This window comes from Centroberyx affinis, unplaced genomic scaffold (genome assembly GCF_046629955.1).
Source record: "Centroberyx affinis isolate AG114_WGS23_722 - 3 ecotype Tasmania unplaced genomic scaffold, CSIRO-AGI_Caff_v1 ptg000429l_1, whole genome shotgun sequence".
NCBI lineage: Eukaryota > Metazoa > Chordata > Actinopteri > Beryciformes > Berycidae > Centroberyx > Centroberyx affinis.
The window spans coordinates 155,968-175,354 of NW_027279093.1; the positions used below are offsets into that span (position 1 = coordinate 155,968).

The following is a 19,387-nucleotide window of genomic DNA, read 5'->3' on the forward strand; positions in this document are numbered from 1 at the left end:
TACAAATCCTGGGGATATAAGGGATTTTACTAAAAAACTACTAGCGACTACTATTGCTATTGTTCTTTATCTAGTGCTGCATGCCACATGGTTGCCCACCCCTGATAGAGAAAAAAGACCATTATCAATTTTATTAAGAAAAGTTAACTAGAATTTCATCGCTATGCTTATTTCATAGTAGACATTTGGGCCCAATGAATGTCATTGCACCAGGCAGAAGCACAAGGCCCTTTCACTGATAAATTACATTTTGGCTACTTTTACTCCCCTACCTTGACTTAACACATTTGCACTGTAGTTTTAAAAACGGTGATGAAATGAAAAAACGTTGCCCAATTAGGCTTGTGCTTGAGATAATTTATTACTACTAGTCTACTACTACTACTACTATCATTGTTATTTTTATAAATACGCAATTTTTTGGCGGGAATCAGTGAGTACAAGATCTGGCAACTCTACCTCCGAAATTTGAGTGGGTAACTTGTTAGAGATTGAAATAGACTATTAGAGGTACAGTTTGAAAACTATTCAATTAATCCAACAAGAAAATTCATCATATGGTTACTATTATAACATTATTATGGAATAACATTTTGTTGACATTAGCTTGCAGAGTTTGCCCTACCATATTCCAGTTATTAGCTAACTTACTTTTTGGGCTTACCAAGCTAACCGTCTCCATCAGAGACAGAGAGAATGGCAGCTGGGAAGATGTGCATCAGGAAGAATAAGGAGGATACCGCCGAGGTTTGACAATATCACACTAGCTGATGTTAATATGTGTACCAGTGGACTTACCGAGTCACTTTGTATGTTTTGACACATCACAGTTTTATAACATTAGCTTTTCAGTCCATGTTGGAGGGCCCTCCACAATTCAATTGCGCCATCGTGTGGCCTGACGAGTCCTGTCGAAGTGATTCATGTAAGGTTTGCTCCTGTCAAGCAATGTCTTTGTTTTTTTGTTTTGAAGTGGACTAGTTTATTCCTGAACGACCTGAAAACCGAGCAGGCGTCCCTTGTCTTCGTCAAGAGGATGATGGCCCTGGCCGTGTCCTCTATCACCTACCTCAGAGGGATTTTCCCAGAGGATGCCTACAGATCTCGATACCTGGAAGGTGAATTTCACCGCAGCTGATGACACAGCAGTTTTCCCATAGATTTTCTGGAATATCATGACATTTTGAGAGGTGTATTGCACACAGGGAAAGGTCGGGGATTATGGAATTTTACAAATGGGTCACCCTACAGGAATACAGAACAACGTATTTAACAACTTGTTTCACATTCATTGCATTAGATGGTGGTTTTCAGCTGTTTTTCGTCACAGCAAGCCCAACTGTAGTGGAAACCACTATTGTGTACCATGCTCCAGTTTAGCTCTGGAAAAGTCATGGAGTTTTGCATTAGGGCCTGGTGGAAACTCTGTGATAGTCATAATAAGAATAAGGACAAGTGTTGTTATTTTTAAATCCTGTTTTATGTCATTTGTTCTTTGCCATTTGACCAGATTTATGCATCAAAGTTTTGAGAGAAGACTGCACCACACCAGGTGCCTGCAAAATTGTGAAATGGTAAGTGTCATAGATGCTACCAGAATGTGACATTAGTCAGGATCTGATTGTTTGCCTACTGGCCAGCTCAATCATAAATTCACTTTACCTAATTTTCCAGCCAAACACATTTTTAGAATAGATAACCACCAAACAGTAAAAGATTGACCAGCACTTGGCTGGTGGCTCAAGTTAATTTCCCACCCTGATTAATGTTTTCAACCTGTCAAACCTGTCTTTGTCCAGGATGATGGGCTGCTTTGATGCATTAGAGAGGAAATATGTAAGTTAGTGGACCCTTGAGTATTTTGTTTGAATTCATATTATTTCATTAGGCCTGCCTGGGGTCATTTTGATCACTAATGCTACTACTTCTACTATTTTTCAATGTCTTCTCACAGCTCCAGATTGTGTTCATTGGGGTAAGTAAGTCAAATCAACACAGCAATCTTTATATTTAACACACTGATTGACTTCTGTTTATCATGTTGAGTGTGTTTTTCTTATGTATGTATTTATTGACTAAAGCAAATTCTCCTTTGGGGAAATAAAATATGCTCTTCTATAAAATAACTATTGCATTCTAGGTCCACACCAACCCAGATGACTCTAATGTAAGTTCTCTCCTGAAATACTGAAAAATTTGATTACAAACAGAAACACACTGTTATATTTTGTCAGATCATAATCTAGTGTGCACCCTGACCAGTATTAAGAGACATTTACATCTCTTCTTCTCTCTTGGCAGTGCATTATCGAGTCCTACCAGTTCAAATTCAAATACACAGAGAAGGGACCACAGATGGACATACTCAGGTGAATATCGTGAATAGCAGACAGACTTTGTTACACAGGGCCTGTCCACAGGTCAACGATATAAGAAGGGAGCTCATTTGAGATTCACTGGGGCCACAACCTGTCTTTTAACTATTTTGACTTTTTTTTAGAGCCAAACAGATGAAAGGCAGACAGTGATGTTGCCATTTCTTCCTTTCTCCATGGATAGTCACATCTCCTTTCAGACACAATATGCTGAAGCTTCCGGGGCTTTTCTAGAAAGGCTCCAATCTTCACAAAACTTTATAGAAACAATACGTGTCTTAATTCCTTATGTGTGCAGTACAACCAAAGTCAACAATTTTGCCATTCCTTTGCTTCCCTGTGTTTATTGGCTGGGTTGGTGGTATGATAACTTCCACGGACCTTTACTGCAGGAACAAGAATGTGGAAATGCGGGTGACAATGGAGGACACCAAGAAGGCCTCCGTGCTCCTGATCAGGAAGCTCTTCCTGCTTATGCAGAACCTGGGCGCCCTGCCCAACAACGTCCACCTCACCATGAAGCTGTACTACTATGATGACAGTAAGACATATACCCATACCCAACATGTCACTTATTGCTTTTTTGCCCAGCACCTCACTTTTACATGACTACTCTATGATCACAATAGAAGTTTCTGGTGCTCACATTTTTCAGGACAAAAACCTAGTCACATTTTCTGTGCTGCATAATGCAAACATCTCCTGCTCTCCTTTCAAAGTCACCCCTGCTGACTATGAGCCACCAGGCTTTAAGGAGGGCAAATGCGACAGCCTGTGGTTTGAGGGCATGGCCGTGCACTTCGGGGTGGGCGAGGTGCAGACGGCCTTTCACACCCTGAAGGTCCGCGTGGCAGCAGAGCAAGGCCGGCTGGAGAAGCTTCAGAAAGGAAACCACCTGAGGGAGACCAAGCAGGGTTCTGTGGAGCCTCAAAGCATCGTCCCAGAGCTGGGCAGGATCCAGGTGAGTCAGAACTGGAATTATTGAAGTCCTGGAATTCATAGTAGTGTAGTTGAAGCTAGCATGCTTATAATACTCCCACTGTCTTTGTTAATATAATTCTCTCCAAAACTTTGGACTCTTAACTAATTCTAACTAATTCTACTTATTAACTTTTCACATTGAAGCAAGCACACTCCCAGTTGTTTTGGCCCACATACTTTATCCTGGAAACTGACTTTTCCAGTTCTATAGCTTGTTCTTCTCAATATGTAGAACAGAAAGTAGCTTTACTGTTGGGTGCAGCTTGCTGTCAAATTAGTATGGTTATCTGTATCCACCTGGTTACAGGATCCTCCTCAGAAAATAGCCGAAGAGGACCTGCCTTCTGAAGATGGTAAGGAAACATGAGACTACTGTGTTACCAAAGTGCAGAATTTGTTGAACATGAAATTGACTTTTCTCTCTACTTTAAAAAGAGTCTGCACAGTTCAAGAAACCCCAAAAGCCCATGGCAAAGGTACAGTTGTGGTCAGGACACAATCATAGCACAATCAAATCAGATGAGCTAAAAGCACTTTGTTTTGTATTTGGGGTTTATGCAAACTGGAGCCCTGCATGAGTATTATCCATTTTTCCACCTTAGAGAATGGGCGCAGCCAAAAATCTTGCAAAGAAGAAAAGAAGAATTTAGTCATGGCATCCCACTGAACAAGTGTTCTGTCAACAACATAATCCCAAAGAGGAATGAAGTGTTTCATTTTATTGTAATGATTTACAAAGAATGTTTATGTAATGTTTATGCTGGTTGAGCAATTTCACCCTACCCACAAGGTGTGATGTTATTTTCAGTTCTAAATCATAAAAACATAAAATGTACAATCCAGATGAATTCAATATATTGTTCAAAAGTACTGAGATTTTATTGTATTGTGTATATATATATATATATATATATATAAAATGCATCTTCTTTGCATTGTTAAAGAAATAAAACTTTACTTGTAAACATGTTTTCGTTTTTGTACAATAGTGTAAAAATGTGAAAATTTTCTCTACTGTAGTGCAGTACATAAAAAATATTAAGCAAAGCAAAATGGGGATAGTGCAACTTCCGTACCACAGTGGGCAATTGATATCTATATTGAACCAAGTGGAATCAAACAAGGTCCAATAAATACTAAGAGTGATCCCTGATTTGACCCATTTGGCATGGATGACAATTGTCATGTCTGTAATACTACAGAGTTAGAAATGAAGGGGGGCTCTAGATGCTGGATGGATGTAGAGATCCCATCCCTGCTTTCATTCTTCCAATTCAAATGTGATATTTCCACTGTTCACCTCAGTTTCCAGAATTATTTGATTAGCTAGAAATAACATTTGCCTCAAATTCAGAAAATATCTCAGAATATGATGACTGATATCAGCACTCTTACTCTGAGCGCTAATGTTTTATAGACTAGTCCTGGCTGGTGGACATCCATCCTAGTCCAGGCCGTTTGTTTCAGTCTCTGGGTTGGTGGCACTGGTCCAAGTTCCTCTGAATCTGTGTTTCTAGAAGAGGCTGTCCACATCACCCATCTCCACAAACACGGTCTTCAGCTGGGAGTAGAATTCAATGGTCACCTGGCCGTTCTCCCGCCCTATGCCTGGTAAAGTACAAGGATTACAACTTATCTGACCAAGACAATATGTGTGCCAGAAAGATTGCACAACTCCGGGACAATATTTGAAGGTTAATTTTGTATACTATTTGTGTTCGACAATTTACCCAACACTATCTGAATTGCCCTGATGAGGTAAACCCACCCATCTAGCACTCCAAGCAGACTAAAATCATCACTAGAATAATTTGCAAATGACATTTGGTGCAGGTCTGCCTGCTACAGACTAGACTGTACCTGACATTTTGAAGCCTCCGAAGGGAACCTCCACTGGGGTGATGTTGTAGTTGTTGATGAAACAGGAACCAGCCTTCAGGTGTTCGACCACACGATGGGCTCGCCGCACGTCCCTACAGGCACAAACATTCAGCTGCAAAACACCCTGTGTCTGGTTGTGTGTGGATTTCCCCTACCATAGTGTCTGTATTTAATGATCCATCAATGGTTATATTTTGAACTTTGCTGCACCTCCTGGTCATTGCACTGCTCTCACCCCAAATCTAGCTTCTTAGAAAAGGTTTAAGACACATTCTCATGGCTTAAAAACACATTTTTTTGGCCTGTGAGTTTGTGTTACACATCTCACCACATGCCTACCTAGTGAAGACCCCTGCAGCCAGACCCAAGGTGGTGTCATTGGCTCTCTGCAGCACCTCCTCTTCTGTTTCAAAAGACAACACAGACATGACCGGGCCAAAGATCTCCTCCTTCACACAGGTCATCTCATCTGTGCAGTCTCCTACGGAGGGGGGGGGGGGGGGGGGGGGGGGGGATGTGACATCACTGGTGTGAGCAGTGACCATAAAGTCACCCATCTGCTGTGCCTTCAGAAACTACTGACCCCTCATTTTGTGGTATGCAGGCTGAATTCAAAATTGATTAAATTGATTGATTGATTGTTTCATTTTTTTGTCAAAATTCTACACAGATTACCCCATAATGATAAAGTGAAAACATTTTTAGATTATTTTTTTTTGCAAATTTATTGAAAATGAAATACATAAACAAGTATTCAGCCCCTAAGTGATACTTTGTAACACCTTTGACAGTGATTATAGCTTTGGGGCTTATTGGATATGCCTGTATCAGCTTGGCAGATCTAGGTTTGGGGATTTTTCTCCCATTCTTCCTTGTAGATTAGCTCAAACTCAGTCAAGTGATGGAGAGTGTTTGTGAACAGCTATCTTCAAGTCATTTTCCAATGGGATTCAATTCTGGGCTTTGACTGGACTTTCAAATTCTTCTTCTGATACCATTCCAGTGTTGACTCGGTTGTATGCTTTGGGTATTTGTCACTCTGAAGCAGGGTCTCCTAAAGAGTTTGTCTTTATTTATCTCTATCCATTGTTCCCTCTGTCTTAACAAGTCTCCCAGTCCCTGCCGCTGAAAAGCATGATGCTGCCACCACCATGCTTCACAGTAGGAATGGTGTTAGATGGGTGAAGAGCTGCGTGGTTTCCACCAGGCATAGAGCTTTGCATAATGGCTCAAGAGTTCAATTTTTGTTTCATCAGGCCACAGAATCTTTAGCCTCTTTCCTGTGAGTTCTTGCAAACTCCAGGCTACTGTCATGTGCCTTTTTTCCCCAGGATTGGCTTCCTTCTGGCCAGTCTACCATGCAATCCAGATTTGTGCTGCACTGATGGACAGTCAGCTCTGAGAAGAGCCTGAGTAGATCCATATTTCCTAATGACAGAGCCTACTGTGCTCTTCTGAACTCTCAAGACTTTTTGAAATTGTTTTATACCGTTCCCCAATCTATGCTTCCTCACATGTCTCTGAAGTATACAGATGTTTCTTGGACTTCATGGTAGAGTTTCTGTTCTGACATGCACTGCCATCAGTGGGACCTTACATAGACATACTGTATGTGTTTTGTTCCAAATCATGTGCAGTCATATTAGCCACAAGTGGACTCCAATCAAGTTGTAGAGACATCTCAAGGACATGTCATTGCAAAGGAGTTGAATACCTACTGACTCAAACATTTCAGCTTTTTTATTTTAAGGAGGTGTGGAGGTATGAAGCTTACCCAGTACGCATGGAGTCATGTAGTATCCACCCTTGAGTTTGGGATCTGACGGGACGAAAGGTTCCCCTCCACACAGCACCGCGGCTCCCTAGAAGCAGTGCAGTGTTCATTTGGGTGAGATGTCCCACATACTGTGGCCTCATTTACAACACGGTCTAAATTTGCGTTACTCTTTAGAAGCGCACACACTTAACGTTAAATATTTCTGCCCAGTCATACCTCTTTCTTTGCCTGATCCACAAAGGCTAGGACCCGGTCCAGGTGTGGCTGGCTGACCAGTGCTCCCATGCGGGTGCTCTCTAGCAGCGGGTCTCCTATCTCAATCGCCCTGGTCCTCCTCACCACCTCCTCCACGAACTCAGGCAGAATCTGCCTCTGAACAAACACCCTTGTACCGTTGCTACACACCTGCCGTGGATTTAAGAAGCACCAATGTTTGAAATCAGCATCGCACAATATGCTGCCATGTGTGGAATCACATACTGTGTCAATAAGGTTCCTGCGTGTCACTCTGGGTTATTGCATGAAGACGCCAATATGTGATAGCATATGAAGACGCTGTATAAAAAGCACACACTACCTGGCCTTGAGACAGGAAGTTGGCCATGAGCGCTCCCTTCACAGCATTCTCCAGATCACTGTCCTGAAAGATGAGCAGAGGAGACTTCCCCCCAAGCTCCAAAGTCACAGGCTTCACCCCCTCGGATGCCATCTCCATAATCTGTGGGCCAGGACGGGTCAAAGGAAAAGTCACATGGAGAACAGGACTGAAAACAAGATCTCAACAGATCTTTAGTTACATATTGAATTTTGCAGTTGAAGAATCGCATCTTTGTTAGGAACATTTTTAAAACTTACTTTCCTTTTGTAAGATTAATGCCCCTTAGTAAATAAAGGCCTCTTTTAATTTTTCTATTCAAATGAACATACAGTGGACGTTAAAAGTCTACACCTCCTGAATCACAATTACAACCCCCAATTCTGATGTGGGGTGTGTCCCAAGGTCTTTTAGTTTTTCATTTTTAACACATTAAAAAAAAGTCAGTTTTCATTTAAGGCCTGAAGGTAATATAAACTACAAAATTGGAAAGGGTGTGTAGACTTCTGATAATCTCTGTATACATCTCACTCACCTTCTTGCCAGTGGGCACACTCCCAGTGAAGGAGACCTTAGCCACGTCAGGGTGGCGGCACAGTAAGCTGCCGGTCTCCTGGCCGCCCTGCACCACGTTGAACAGCCCCTCTGGAGCCCCGGCCTGGGCGTAGACCTCTGCCAGCATGACTGCTGTCACAGGTGTCACTGGCGAAGGCTTGAACACCATGGAGTTGCCTGTTTAAGTCAAGAAAAGAGAAAGATCATTCACAAGCAAGTAAGGACAATTCATATTCTGTGCGACCGACTCATCTAATCAATGATTTAAGTGTAAAGTTAACTTTTCAATGAGGGTCCCAGTTTATGTCTAACAGCTGATTACTTAAATGATCAGTTTTCTTTAATACTTTAGAGGAATCCCATACCACAGGCCAGGGCTGGAGCTGATTTCCAGGCAGCTATCTGGAACGGGTAATTCCAAGCACCGATGCCCGCACACACTCCCAGAGGCTCCCTGCGTGTGTAGGCAAAGGAGCCGCCAGGCAGCTGGACATGCTGGCCTTGACAGGTGAAAGCAGAAGCATAAAATGAGTATCAATAATAATAACCATAATAATAATAATAATAATAAAATAAGTACAGCAATTTTTTAAAAGTAAGTTGACCAAGTGCTTACCAACCAAGACAAACAAAAGACACAGCAACAAGGTTACACAAGAAGAGAAGAGAAGAGTGGCAAAAACAACTACATAGCTGTAGGTGGGGGGTGAATTTATAGCGACAAACCATTAGTGGAGAAATATTGTCATAAAAGCATCCCATACAAAAAAGATTTATAAAAATCATAAGGTCCGCCCTCTATGATTTGGATGTTTTGCATTATACAGCATATGATACCTATAAGTTTAATAGTATGAAAGTGGCCACTTTGATAGTGAGAAACTTATAGTAAGCCATATATATAACTATATACCAAGATTCATGCATCATTTATAGTATTCTTTTCTAGTCTCACTTATATGGGTGGCTTCTTAGTTACTTTCTATCAAGGTGTCTATCAAAGTGTCCACTTATAGTAAGTACAGCTTGACATGAAAGGTAGAACACATACAAATCTTGTTAGATTTTTGTGAATCTTTTCCATGTGAGATGTCTGTAGAAATAGAATAGAATAGTCTTAAGAAACTAAAAGATGACACTGATTCTGCAAGGTATTACTGAAAAAAGCAGGCCTACTTACTCAACCTATTCTGGGTATAAAAAAAATACTGACACTGCAAATATTCATAGTGGACATCAGCAGCATTATGCATTTAGCCTTCGCTGCCATCCACACAAATAATGGCCACACTTGTCAGTGTTTGAGCAATGTGTATATCACCATACACTGGTCTAGTGGCAAGGCACGATTCAAACTAAAACCTGTAATTAATAATGGGGCTAGATTACATATTTTATGTTGAAAAGAGGGGTGCTGTCCTCTCATCACCTCTTAAATTTCCCACCTGTTAAGCAGTGAAACGGTTCTCAATTAATGTGTACAGAGCAGATGAGGCTTAGTCCCAGCTTTTGTCACACTTTATCTAGTAACCCATAGGACAAGACCAACCAGAGAGACTAGCTGTGTACCAACCTGCCAGAGTGCTGGCCAGCCCTGCGTAGTACTCTATACACAGTCTGGCAGAGTCCACATCCAGACGGGCCTCTGTGATGGACTTCCCATTGTTGACCACCTCCATCTCTGCTATCTCCTCTCTCCTGCTCTGTTCACAGCAACCAGGGCAAATTCACACACAAAAAAGATGTATTGTTGCACAGCATAGGTGTCAAGTAGATAGTAAAATCAAAGAAAGAAAACCTACAGTTCAATGTAGCTTGACTATATATAGTTATTCCCACTCTCAAGAACTCTAGTATGCATGCTACAATTTACAATTTAAACCATCTTCAAATTTTCAAATCAGCAGCAGCATAATGGATCACAGTGGGAAACCAGGCCCAGGATTTATGATTAATGCACTCTGCAACAACTCCTGTGCATTTTTTGTGCCAATTTATGTATTCCCAAGATTAAAATATACAAACAACAAATAAACACCTCAATGATATGGGCAGCTTCTATCATGATCCTTGCCCTCTCCATCCCAGACATCTTGCTCCAATGGCTGAAGGCCGAGTTGGCATGGTTCACAGCCTGGTCGACCTCCACGGCACCACATGGCTCCAAATGGCACAAGACGCGCCCTGCAAAGTGAAACATATGATGATTACAGCCAAGTACACAGGTTAAATATAAATAAAACAGGTTACACAATTTATGTTCTGTTCTCTTTTTATTTAGTGATGATTCATGCTTCCATATATGATTGTGAGTAGTGATAGTGAGTTCCATATATGATAGGCAGTGGAGTGGTGTTGCTAAAAAACAAGCACTCAGTTGAATTTCCCCGGATAAATAAATGTTTAAAAAAAACAACTACTGAATAGGCTACCCAACTAAAATTAAAAATATCAAAACAGCCCATGAAAACACAGCATAAGGTTACATTGTATCTCCTAACCTAGAAACCGCTAAGGACACATAGCATTCACATTTTCACACAGTAGTGATCAAAGTCCAATGCGGTAACAGTGTCAAACAACAGGCCGAGATAAAAGTCAGCATTAGACCTGTGCTCTACCTGTTGCAGGTTCGTAAACAGACTCGTTGCTTTTCTCTTTGCTCCTCATTCTCTTCCCTCCCCAGAAGTTCAGCGGGACTCTGATGTCCACAGCGCCCGAGGAGGCGCATCGCAGCGCCGCCAGAAGAGCGGCAGCGGGCCGCCGCCGCAGGGACAGAGCGAGCCTCCGGAGCATGACACTTCACAGGCTCTGCTGGGAGGTCAGGGGGTATCTGGAGCAGGTCAAAACATATATGTTGCACATTCATGCTACTATGAAACACTTAATAAACACTACACCAATAGTAAAAATGTGTCAACTCCAAACCATTTCCACTCAACTGCAGCAACAACACACGACATGCTGTTTCCTCGCGGTGTTGTTTCAACTGTGTTTGACTATTTCAGCGTCTGCATTATACTTACCAGTGCAGCCTCCTTCACACTAAAATGCTGTTTGGTAAATGGTGTATAAACAACGTTCAGTTTTGCAACTTTTAGGTACAGCTTTTCTTCTTCGTCTTCTTTAAGATTTGCAGAGATATGGCAGAGTAGACGCAAGGCGGCGTGTTACTGCCCTCCACAGACCAAAACTCGTATTGGCATCGAGTTTTCAAAGAAAAGGATGAGACCCGATCATCTGCTGATTCTTTACATAGCACTCACCTCTCATTTTTGTATATCCTGCAGCATAACAAAACATGCTGAACTGTTTCTGTTCTCTTCTTGCCATTTCTTTTCAATCCCTTTCCAATAGTGCTTTGTTATTGTAGTCTGCCCATCAGAGGTTAAGAGCTACTTTTTCTTTACTTAGAGCATTTTTGCAAGTCTATTGTTACCCTGAACTCCAGAGTGTCCTGGAGCCCATACAAACCCAAAGTCACAGCTCAACTTCTCAATTCTATACAGAATAGAGAAGATAAGAATCTCATTAATAAGGTCAGGCTGAGCCTGTGCAGAGACACACTTCACAGCCAACAAGGCAGCTGATGGACCAGAGTATATAACAACATGAGTTGGTCTTACTTACAGATTAGATCCATCAGTTCAGAGGCAAAAACTGAAGTTCCACCTGTGATCCGCATGCCTTGTTGGATTTCAAGTTGAGCTAGCCTACATAAAAAACAGACCATAAACCAAACACTTTTCCACTCTCTGGATCCTTAGATCCGCCTGTAGAAATCTGTAGGTGAAATGAGTGTTTAAATAACCCTCGACACTGACATCTTTATCTTTCAGTTGTAATAATCAGGGATGTATTAAACTGGTAATAATAGATCAACTTCTGGTTCTAGTGGATCTAGCAGTAGGCGGGACAAATAAACAACGGTGCTCATTGGCTGCTCAGTCACTAGAGCGTAACAGACGATTGGATACTCATATGGTCGATCACAAAAAAGAGGCTGAGAAAGAAAATAATCTAAATTAATAATGTAATTACACGTTACCTGATCGTATGGCATGGTTAAGATACATTGAAATGCAGTGCACATTAACTAATTTCTACAAAATTACGCGTTTATAGAAGGGGCTGAAGTAATATAGGCGGAGCTACGGGCTAGTGATCCTCCAGCACAGACGACCAGCCGGCACATTGCAAGTATGGCCGGGGACAGTGAGACACATCTAAGGGACCGAGGCGAAGACAATAATGTTATTCGACAACCTTTCCTCATCGGTGTGTCCGGAGGCACCGCCAGCGGCAAGGTCGGGGCTCTAGCTAGCTAATGTGACGATTTCTGTGAATTGTCATGTCTAGACTTTGAGTTAAAACATGTCGGAGAGCCGCTCGGCAGCCGTGTGCTAACCGCGTGGCTCAGCGGCGTAATTGATTGACAGCTCTACAGCGCTACCATCTGTTTAACCATACAGATATCCATCAGTAGCAGTTTAACTTAGCGCGTTGCCCACTAGCTATTGTACTCAATTGTCACTTTGTGTAATTGTATTTTTTTCTTTTCATACGATACTGTTTGTTAGCAGACTAGACTGCCTTGGGACTACGTGGTGATCATTGATCTTAGCTTAGCTAGCTTCCTAGCTAAATTCCATCACATACTAGTAGCAGCACCGGTATGCTAAACAAAGCAGATTCCGTTTGATAGCTAATGTTAGCTAGCTAGCCTCGAGGCTAGCTAAACTGTGGCCGCTTGTGTTTGCAAACAGTGCCCGTCGCTATTATCGCTAATTTGTTTCCCATGTGATGTCCTTTAAGACATGTTCATAAACAAAGGCTACGTCTTTAGTAAGAAAAAAATGGTATTGTATGCCGTTATTGTTTCTGACTCAATCAGTCCATGTAACATAGTTTACTGAATGGTAAACAACAACACACCGGCGCCAGCGGGAAAACGGCAGCTCTGAATCCGAATAGGATGTGATTTGTCTGAAGCCATCGCGCCCACTTTCCTTTGTTCTTAGATATGTAATAAATGCAGTACAGATATTATCCAGTTGGACATGTGCAGTTTTACGTCTCATTTGAGGTTTTGGCCGATTAAACCCAGACACGTTTTTATTTGTAAAGAAAAGTAATGTAGAATTTATTAACCTAGATTTGCCTTTTAAGGACGGCTGCGTGGGAGGGCCAGACTAGCGGTAAGCGAGTCACTTCCCTCCTCTCATGCCAATAAAATGACGCAAGCACATAAATGGGTCTCTTTAGAGACGTCACGAGGGTTTCTGTTATGAACTGCGGTGTGTTCTGCCCCTGGTCGGTGCCAAACAATGAACGGCACCTCGCGTAAACCGGACACGCGAATGCAGCGGGCGCCGGTGACGGTCACGGCCAAGTTCATAATTCATTAGGTTAAAGCGACGACTACTTTCCTTTGTACACTTAAAAACAACCGTAACCACATTTTAATTTTAGCCAGTACGTTTTCTTGTACATGTTCTTTTATTGCACATTACTGAATTATGAGACTGAAGACCGGAGTCTTTCACTGTGCCTCGCCCCTCCTTCCTAAATTTGACCCAGATATCCTCATCAAGTTCACCCTCGGCACCGAGCCAATGTTTTCCTCCTTGAAAGCCCCCTACAAGGGGCCGCGCGAGGGGGTTGCGATAATTGTTGACGCCAGGCCATGGTCGGGCTCAGTTAGGAAGTTGGTTCATGTTTTTTTCCCCGTCCTCCTATGGCCCTAAGGTGCTAGATCACCCAGTTTTCGTGGAATCAATGATGTAACTTTAGCCTCCTTGTCTGAAATGTAGCACCCACCTCTGTGTAGCGGTAAAGCAGTGCAAATGGCACACAGGTGCTTTGTATTTTCATGGCCTGCCTGGTCATTCAGTTTCTTTCCATTTCCATTGCTGACGTTGAGTGATTGAGGGGTGAATTGTCTTTTTGTGTTAATACAGAATAGCATTCATTTGATTTGCTTTATCCGTAATAATTAGTAAAACAGTTGTATTGGACATGAGTGTAGATGGCCTCATAAGAGCCACTGCAGGGTGAATGTCTGATGTGCTCCAAGTCAGGCCTTCTCAGCTTAGCATTTGGGTGTGTGCTGACATGACCTCCTAGCTCCCGAGTGGGGGCGTCCAATTTCATTGTGGCACATTTCGTGGATACAAAAGCACCATAGTCTGGTGCTGCTGGAGAATGCCCAGTCAGCATTGGCAGGAGATCCATTTATTTCGAGTGAGGTCAATGAGGACAAAGATGGTGGGTCACAGGGCAGTCACCTGAATCATTGTTCAAAATAATGCATCAAAGTGCTGGTAAAATTTGGCTGTGAATAAAGTATTTCAATATTATAAATGTTGCGCCCATCCTGTGTGTATTGAATTTAAAAAAGGTACCATTACAGCGGTTTCGTCAACTATTTTAACTCCACAATGCTTTCACTCACCATTCATATCTAGGTTACTGATGGTGAGGAAATAGATTTTGTACTATATCAGCTCCCTTGTGTGTTTTTGGATTATTTTTTCGCCCTCCATGTATCCAGGCTGTCCATGCTTAGTCATCTGTATTGATTTTCTGCCTTTTGCGTCTTTCTTCCCGCAGTCGTCTGTGTGTGAGAAGATCATGGAGCTGCTGGGGCAGAACAAAATTGACCACCATCAGCGGCAGGTGGCTATCCTCAGCCAGGACAGCTTCTACAGGGAGCTCACCCCAGAGCAGAAGGCCAAGGCACTTAAGGGCCAGTTCAACTTTGATCATCCAGGTACTCAAAACACGGGATAGTCAGTGGCACAGCTCATGCACTGTGTGTGCACCAAAGGTTTAGATTGCTTGCAGTAGGAATATGTCTGTCACCGCCCTCAACTTTTGCCTTAAGGCATGCTCAGTGGACTTATGGAAAGTTGTTTTCAAACTACTTTAAGCCAATTAGTTATTGTATAAGTGGAGGTGCAGCGTGGGTGTGGATCTTTTGGAAATTTTCCGCATAGCTTTGTAAACTTAAAGGTAGTCTGTATAGACAGTTGTAAGGCTTGTGGAATTCAGAATAGCTGAGGCTGCCCCAAGGTTGTACAGATTAACATGAAGGCTGGTGTCACATGATGTAGCCAGGCCATGAAAAGCAGACAGAGTGGCATCAGCTAGCTTTGCAGTGGCGGAATAGACTGAAGGACAAAAAGCGATACATCGCCATGCAAGTCACTCTTAAAGCTACGTGTCAGATACGAATTCCAAGACCTTGTCTTTGATTCAACCTGCCCTTGTGATATGAAAATCTTCATATTCTAAAACTAGGCTTATGCTAAACAGCATGTGCAGGGCCTTGCCATGCTGCCACGTTGCTGATAGCTTCCCAAACACATTTTGGCAGAAGCATACTCGATCCATTTTTGGAGCCGGTCTTTGCCCCCCTATCACTCCTGCTTCCTTTCTCAGCTGATCTGAATCCCCCCAGTCAGCAAGCCTTTCCTAGAGGCAGCTGCTGTAAGGCTCAGAAACTGAACCCAGCAGCTGTTACACGAAAATGATTCCTCAATTTCCAAATGTGTAACTGCATATGTGAGGAAGTGCGGTTGTCCACGTGCGCACAGCAGGCTGGTGTGACTGGGTTTAGGCAATATGACATCACACAAAGGTCACAACTGATCATTTGTCTGTTTCTGGTCCTCAGATGCCTTTGACAATGAGCTGATCATGAAAACACTGAGACAGATTCTGCAGGGGAAGACTGTCCAGATCCCAGTTTATGACTTTGTCACCCATTCCAGGTGAGCACCCGTCTGTTGCCGCAGCTCCTGCTTCATCTGTGTCTTATCTTTATGTGTCCCCTGCACCGTAGATTACAACTTCACCCTATATGGGCTATTCCTGTCCAACAGGTTCCTGTCCCTCGATTTATAACTTGATTATCTAATATCATTTTCAATATGCGTTACCACATGACAAGTTGGCTGAATGTTTCTGGTTTTGATGAAAAAGAGCGATGTCTGTTTGTGTTCCAGGAAAGAGGAGTTTGTGACGGTGTACCCCGCTGACGTGGTCCTGTTTGAGGGCATCCTGATGTTCTACTCTCAGGACATCAGAGATCTCTTCCAGATGAAGCTGTTTGTAGACACGGACCCAGACACACGGCTCTCACGTCGAGGTTTGTGGGTGTGGCCGAGTGCTTGGGTTATATGTTGAATCAGTATACTTACATTAGAGGTGCACCACTACCGATTTGTCATAACTAATGAGTACTAATCAGAGTACTGGTCAATTAACATTACTACTAAGCATCATTCATGCTGCGTATTATTGGCTTATTCTAAAAAAAAAAATACAGAATTGATTGAGGTCAAATCAAAAAGAAAATGAATTGATAAAATGGAAAAAGGGGCCACATATCATGCATTACAGTTGCTTTTCTAAAAATTACTATTCACAGCATTTATTTATAACACGATTACGTAACACCTCTTACATAGAAGACTAACAAATGTGGTATTTTGAAGGCCGACTCTCCTCACTTCTGGTATTACTCAAGATGCTTTGCCTCTTTCAAACTGCCAGAAACAGCTAGGCTTGGCACAGATGGTAGTTTGCTTCAAAGACCACAAAGAATCGCTGCACTGGAGACACCTTTCCTTTCCTCAAAACATGATTTTAGCACACAAAAGTGCATGTCGCTAAAATATCTGTATCTGGGCAGCTTTGGGACAGTTTGCTCATAGTACCTGGGGCAGCTGGATCAGCGCCAATCCCCACAGTGCAGATACTATCTGTGCACCTCTAACTTACGTAATTGTGGTTAAGTAATTGTCGGTGTAGATTGACTTAGGTAGTTTTATGTTTGCTTGTCCTTTTTTAGATTTTGACGACAACTTGGTATTTCTAATATGCATCTTTTTGTGCTTTCTTTGTTTCAGTCCTCAGAGACATCAGCGAGCGCGGCAGGGACCTGGAGCAGGTGCTGACACAGTACATCACTTTTGTTAAACCGGCCTTTGAGGAATTCTGTTTACCAGTAAGTGCCTTTTGCTAGCTTGCCCACCATCTGTAGTTGCGTTCTCTGTTTACACATCTGGCTGTGAGGAAGATTTTGTTGTAATTTTTAAGCGTTGAACTCCTTTTTGTTTCTACCAGACCAAGAAGTATGCAGATGTGATCATTCCACGAGGAGCAGATAACCTTGGTAAGGCCTGAATTATGATAGTTATGATAATGTAAAGGAAATTGGCTATTATCTGGCATTATTACATTGCATTTGTGCTGATGAAGCAGGGGAAAGTTTATCTTGAGGATTTCCTTGTTGCGGTGGCCTCTTGGGTCTTCTGTGTAACCTTGTCGCTCTCTCTCGCTCTCTCTCGCTCTCTCTCTCGCTCTCTCTCTCGCTCTCTCTCTCGCTCTCTCTGTCTCTGCAGTGGCCATCAACTTGATAGTGCAGCACATCCAAGACATTCTGAACGGCGGCCTGAACAAGCGTCACAACGGCTGTGTGAACGGTCACAGCACTCCACGGCAACGACGGACATCCGAGTCCAGCAGCCGGCCACATTGACCTCACCACGCCTCTCCCCCCCGGGGAAGAGGGGGCTGCGGGGGGGTAGCGCTGTAAATAATGCCCGATGGCATCACTGTATTTAAGAGGAAAAAATGGAACAAAAGAGATGCAAAAAGAATTGCAATGCCTTTATTATTATTATGACTACTCTTGTTATTAGTTACTTTTATTGTAATTGTTGAACTTCATTTAGACTTCTGTCAGGGGGGTAAAAAAGGCTCTTGCTGTTTTTTTGCGATGAGACCGTGGGTTAAAAGTGACCCTGTGCATTTTCCTCCCATATTACAACATTTTGTTTTTATGTATCCCCTGCTGCTACATGGAAATTCTTGCAGTTAAATGAATAAAAGAGGGGGGACAGATTTTTTTTTTATTATTTTAATTTTAAATGTCTGATGAAACTTGAACCCCTTATGGCCAGGGAACTTGATTATGTTTGGATGGGTTCCAAACGGAAGGATCTTGATTGGGAGATGAGTTGAAAAACCCAAGGTTGCACTCTTGTTTTTCTGTTGACAATCTTGGGAGTGTTTCCTATTCCTACCCTTTCTCAGTGTTTTGAGTTCCCTCACTGTGTTTTGTGTGTAATGTATTACACCAGAGGTCTGTTCAACACATGCAGCCTCTCCACCACATTCAGTCTGCGTAATGCCTGCAACAGCATGGCTCCACACTACATGATTTTACAGCTCTGATTGCCACATGTATAAATAATGACTTGAAGTACTGGAGTAATGGAGCCAAAAGCTGAGAGGTTCACATGATTACTGCTATATTAACTCAGTCCAGAGTATTATGGGTGTTGTTACATTTTTTTGGGACACTTCTTTTCCCCTCTATTCAATGGGCTAGTGGTGTGCAATACTAACTGTCCCAATCAAAACTCGTTTACTCCTCTAAGTACTGCACTTGTAGGAGTGACTCAACATATTTCCCCATCCCAGACAGGGTAATTGAACTTTGCCTATATTATTTACATAGTGCATTTAATAATCCGTGATTTAGACAAAGCAAATTTTGCTACCATACACAAACATTCAGCTCTCAGTTGAATTAAAATATGGTGTTACATATATATATTCTCAGGTTGACACTACCATTTTGAGTGTGGAGATGTTAGAAAAGGTATGATGAGGGGGATCAGTACTACAGCAATACCAATCATGCCAGGCGTGTGGCCATGAACCACCAAAACCTACCACAATGCCTCTGCAAAGTTGCCTCAGGTTAAACTATAACTATCCACGATATAAACCTTATTCCATTCTAACATTAGGTTATAATAAAACTGTCTGTCAAATAGCTTTTCTATTCCATGTGCTGTATTTGTTGTGTATAATGCTATTGTTGAGTGAATGATTTGTACCACATGATTTGTACCGTATGGCTGTTGAATTGGCTTGGGGGCGTTGGATGATTTATAACAGAATGACATTGTCACTTGCTTTAATGGTCAATAAACTGATGCAGCCGAGCGGCCATGTCTCGTGTATATGAATTATACATACTGGGTTTTTTTTTAATGAAAGGAGGGCTACGATTTAGACTCAAGTTCCTGGAAAAGTAATTTGAAGGGCGCTTGACAGTTTACCAAATGAGGTTCACTATACGTGGCTCTTCAGTTTCCATTCATGGTGTCCAGTTTGCCCACTTGAGGGCGCTATTGACTGCGG

The 19,387-nt window shown here is 42.3% G+C and overlaps 3 protein-coding genes across 3 annotated transcripts; 2 read left to right on the forward strand and 1 right to left on the reverse strand.

Moving 5' to 3' along the window:
* The first annotated feature begins 696 nt into the window (after window positions 1-696).
* On the forward strand, window positions 697-4,054 carry zte38 (zebrafish testis-expressed 38). The gene is made up of 12 exons (XM_071516760.1): window positions 697-747; window positions 974-1,118; window positions 1,511-1,574; window positions 1,800-1,836; window positions 1,955-1,975; window positions 2,141-2,167; window positions 2,302-2,369; window positions 2,768-2,916; window positions 3,095-3,336; window positions 3,664-3,709; window positions 3,792-3,832; window positions 3,959-4,054. The coding sequence occupies exons 1-12, from the start codon at window positions 697-699 to the stop codon at window positions 4,004-4,006; spliced, it is 939 nt and encodes a 312-aa protein (XP_071372861.1). The 3' UTR covers window positions 4,007-4,054.
* aldh9a1b (aldehyde dehydrogenase 9 family, member A1b) lies at window positions 4,033-11,312 on the reverse strand. Its single transcript, XM_071516759.1, has 12 exons — window positions 11,191-11,312; window positions 10,786-10,997; window positions 10,203-10,348; window positions 9,738-9,867; window positions 8,530-8,664; window positions 8,145-8,341; window positions 7,592-7,732; window positions 7,231-7,419; window positions 7,012-7,099; window positions 5,577-5,718; window positions 5,217-5,329; window positions 4,033-4,964 (listed from the first exon to the last, which is right to left on the reverse strand). The coding sequence occupies exons 2-12, from the start codon at window positions 10,958-10,960 to the stop codon at window positions 4,870-4,872; spliced, it is 1,551 nt and encodes a 516-aa protein (XP_071372860.1). The 5' UTR covers window positions 10,961-10,997; window positions 11,191-11,312; the 3' UTR covers window positions 4,033-4,869.
* Window positions 11,313-12,352: 1,040 nt separating this feature from the next.
* On the forward strand, window positions 12,353-19,185 carry uck2b (uridine-cytidine kinase 2b). Its single transcript, XM_071516753.1, has 7 exons — window positions 12,353-12,471; window positions 14,777-14,936; window positions 15,843-15,939; window positions 16,174-16,316; window positions 17,080-17,177; window positions 17,297-17,345; window positions 17,575-19,185. The coding sequence occupies exons 1-7, from the start codon at window positions 12,367-12,369 to the stop codon at window positions 17,709-17,711; spliced, it is 789 nt and encodes a 262-aa protein (XP_071372854.1). The 5' UTR covers window positions 12,353-12,366; the 3' UTR covers window positions 17,712-19,185.
* Window positions 19,186-19,387: the final 202 nt, after the last annotated feature.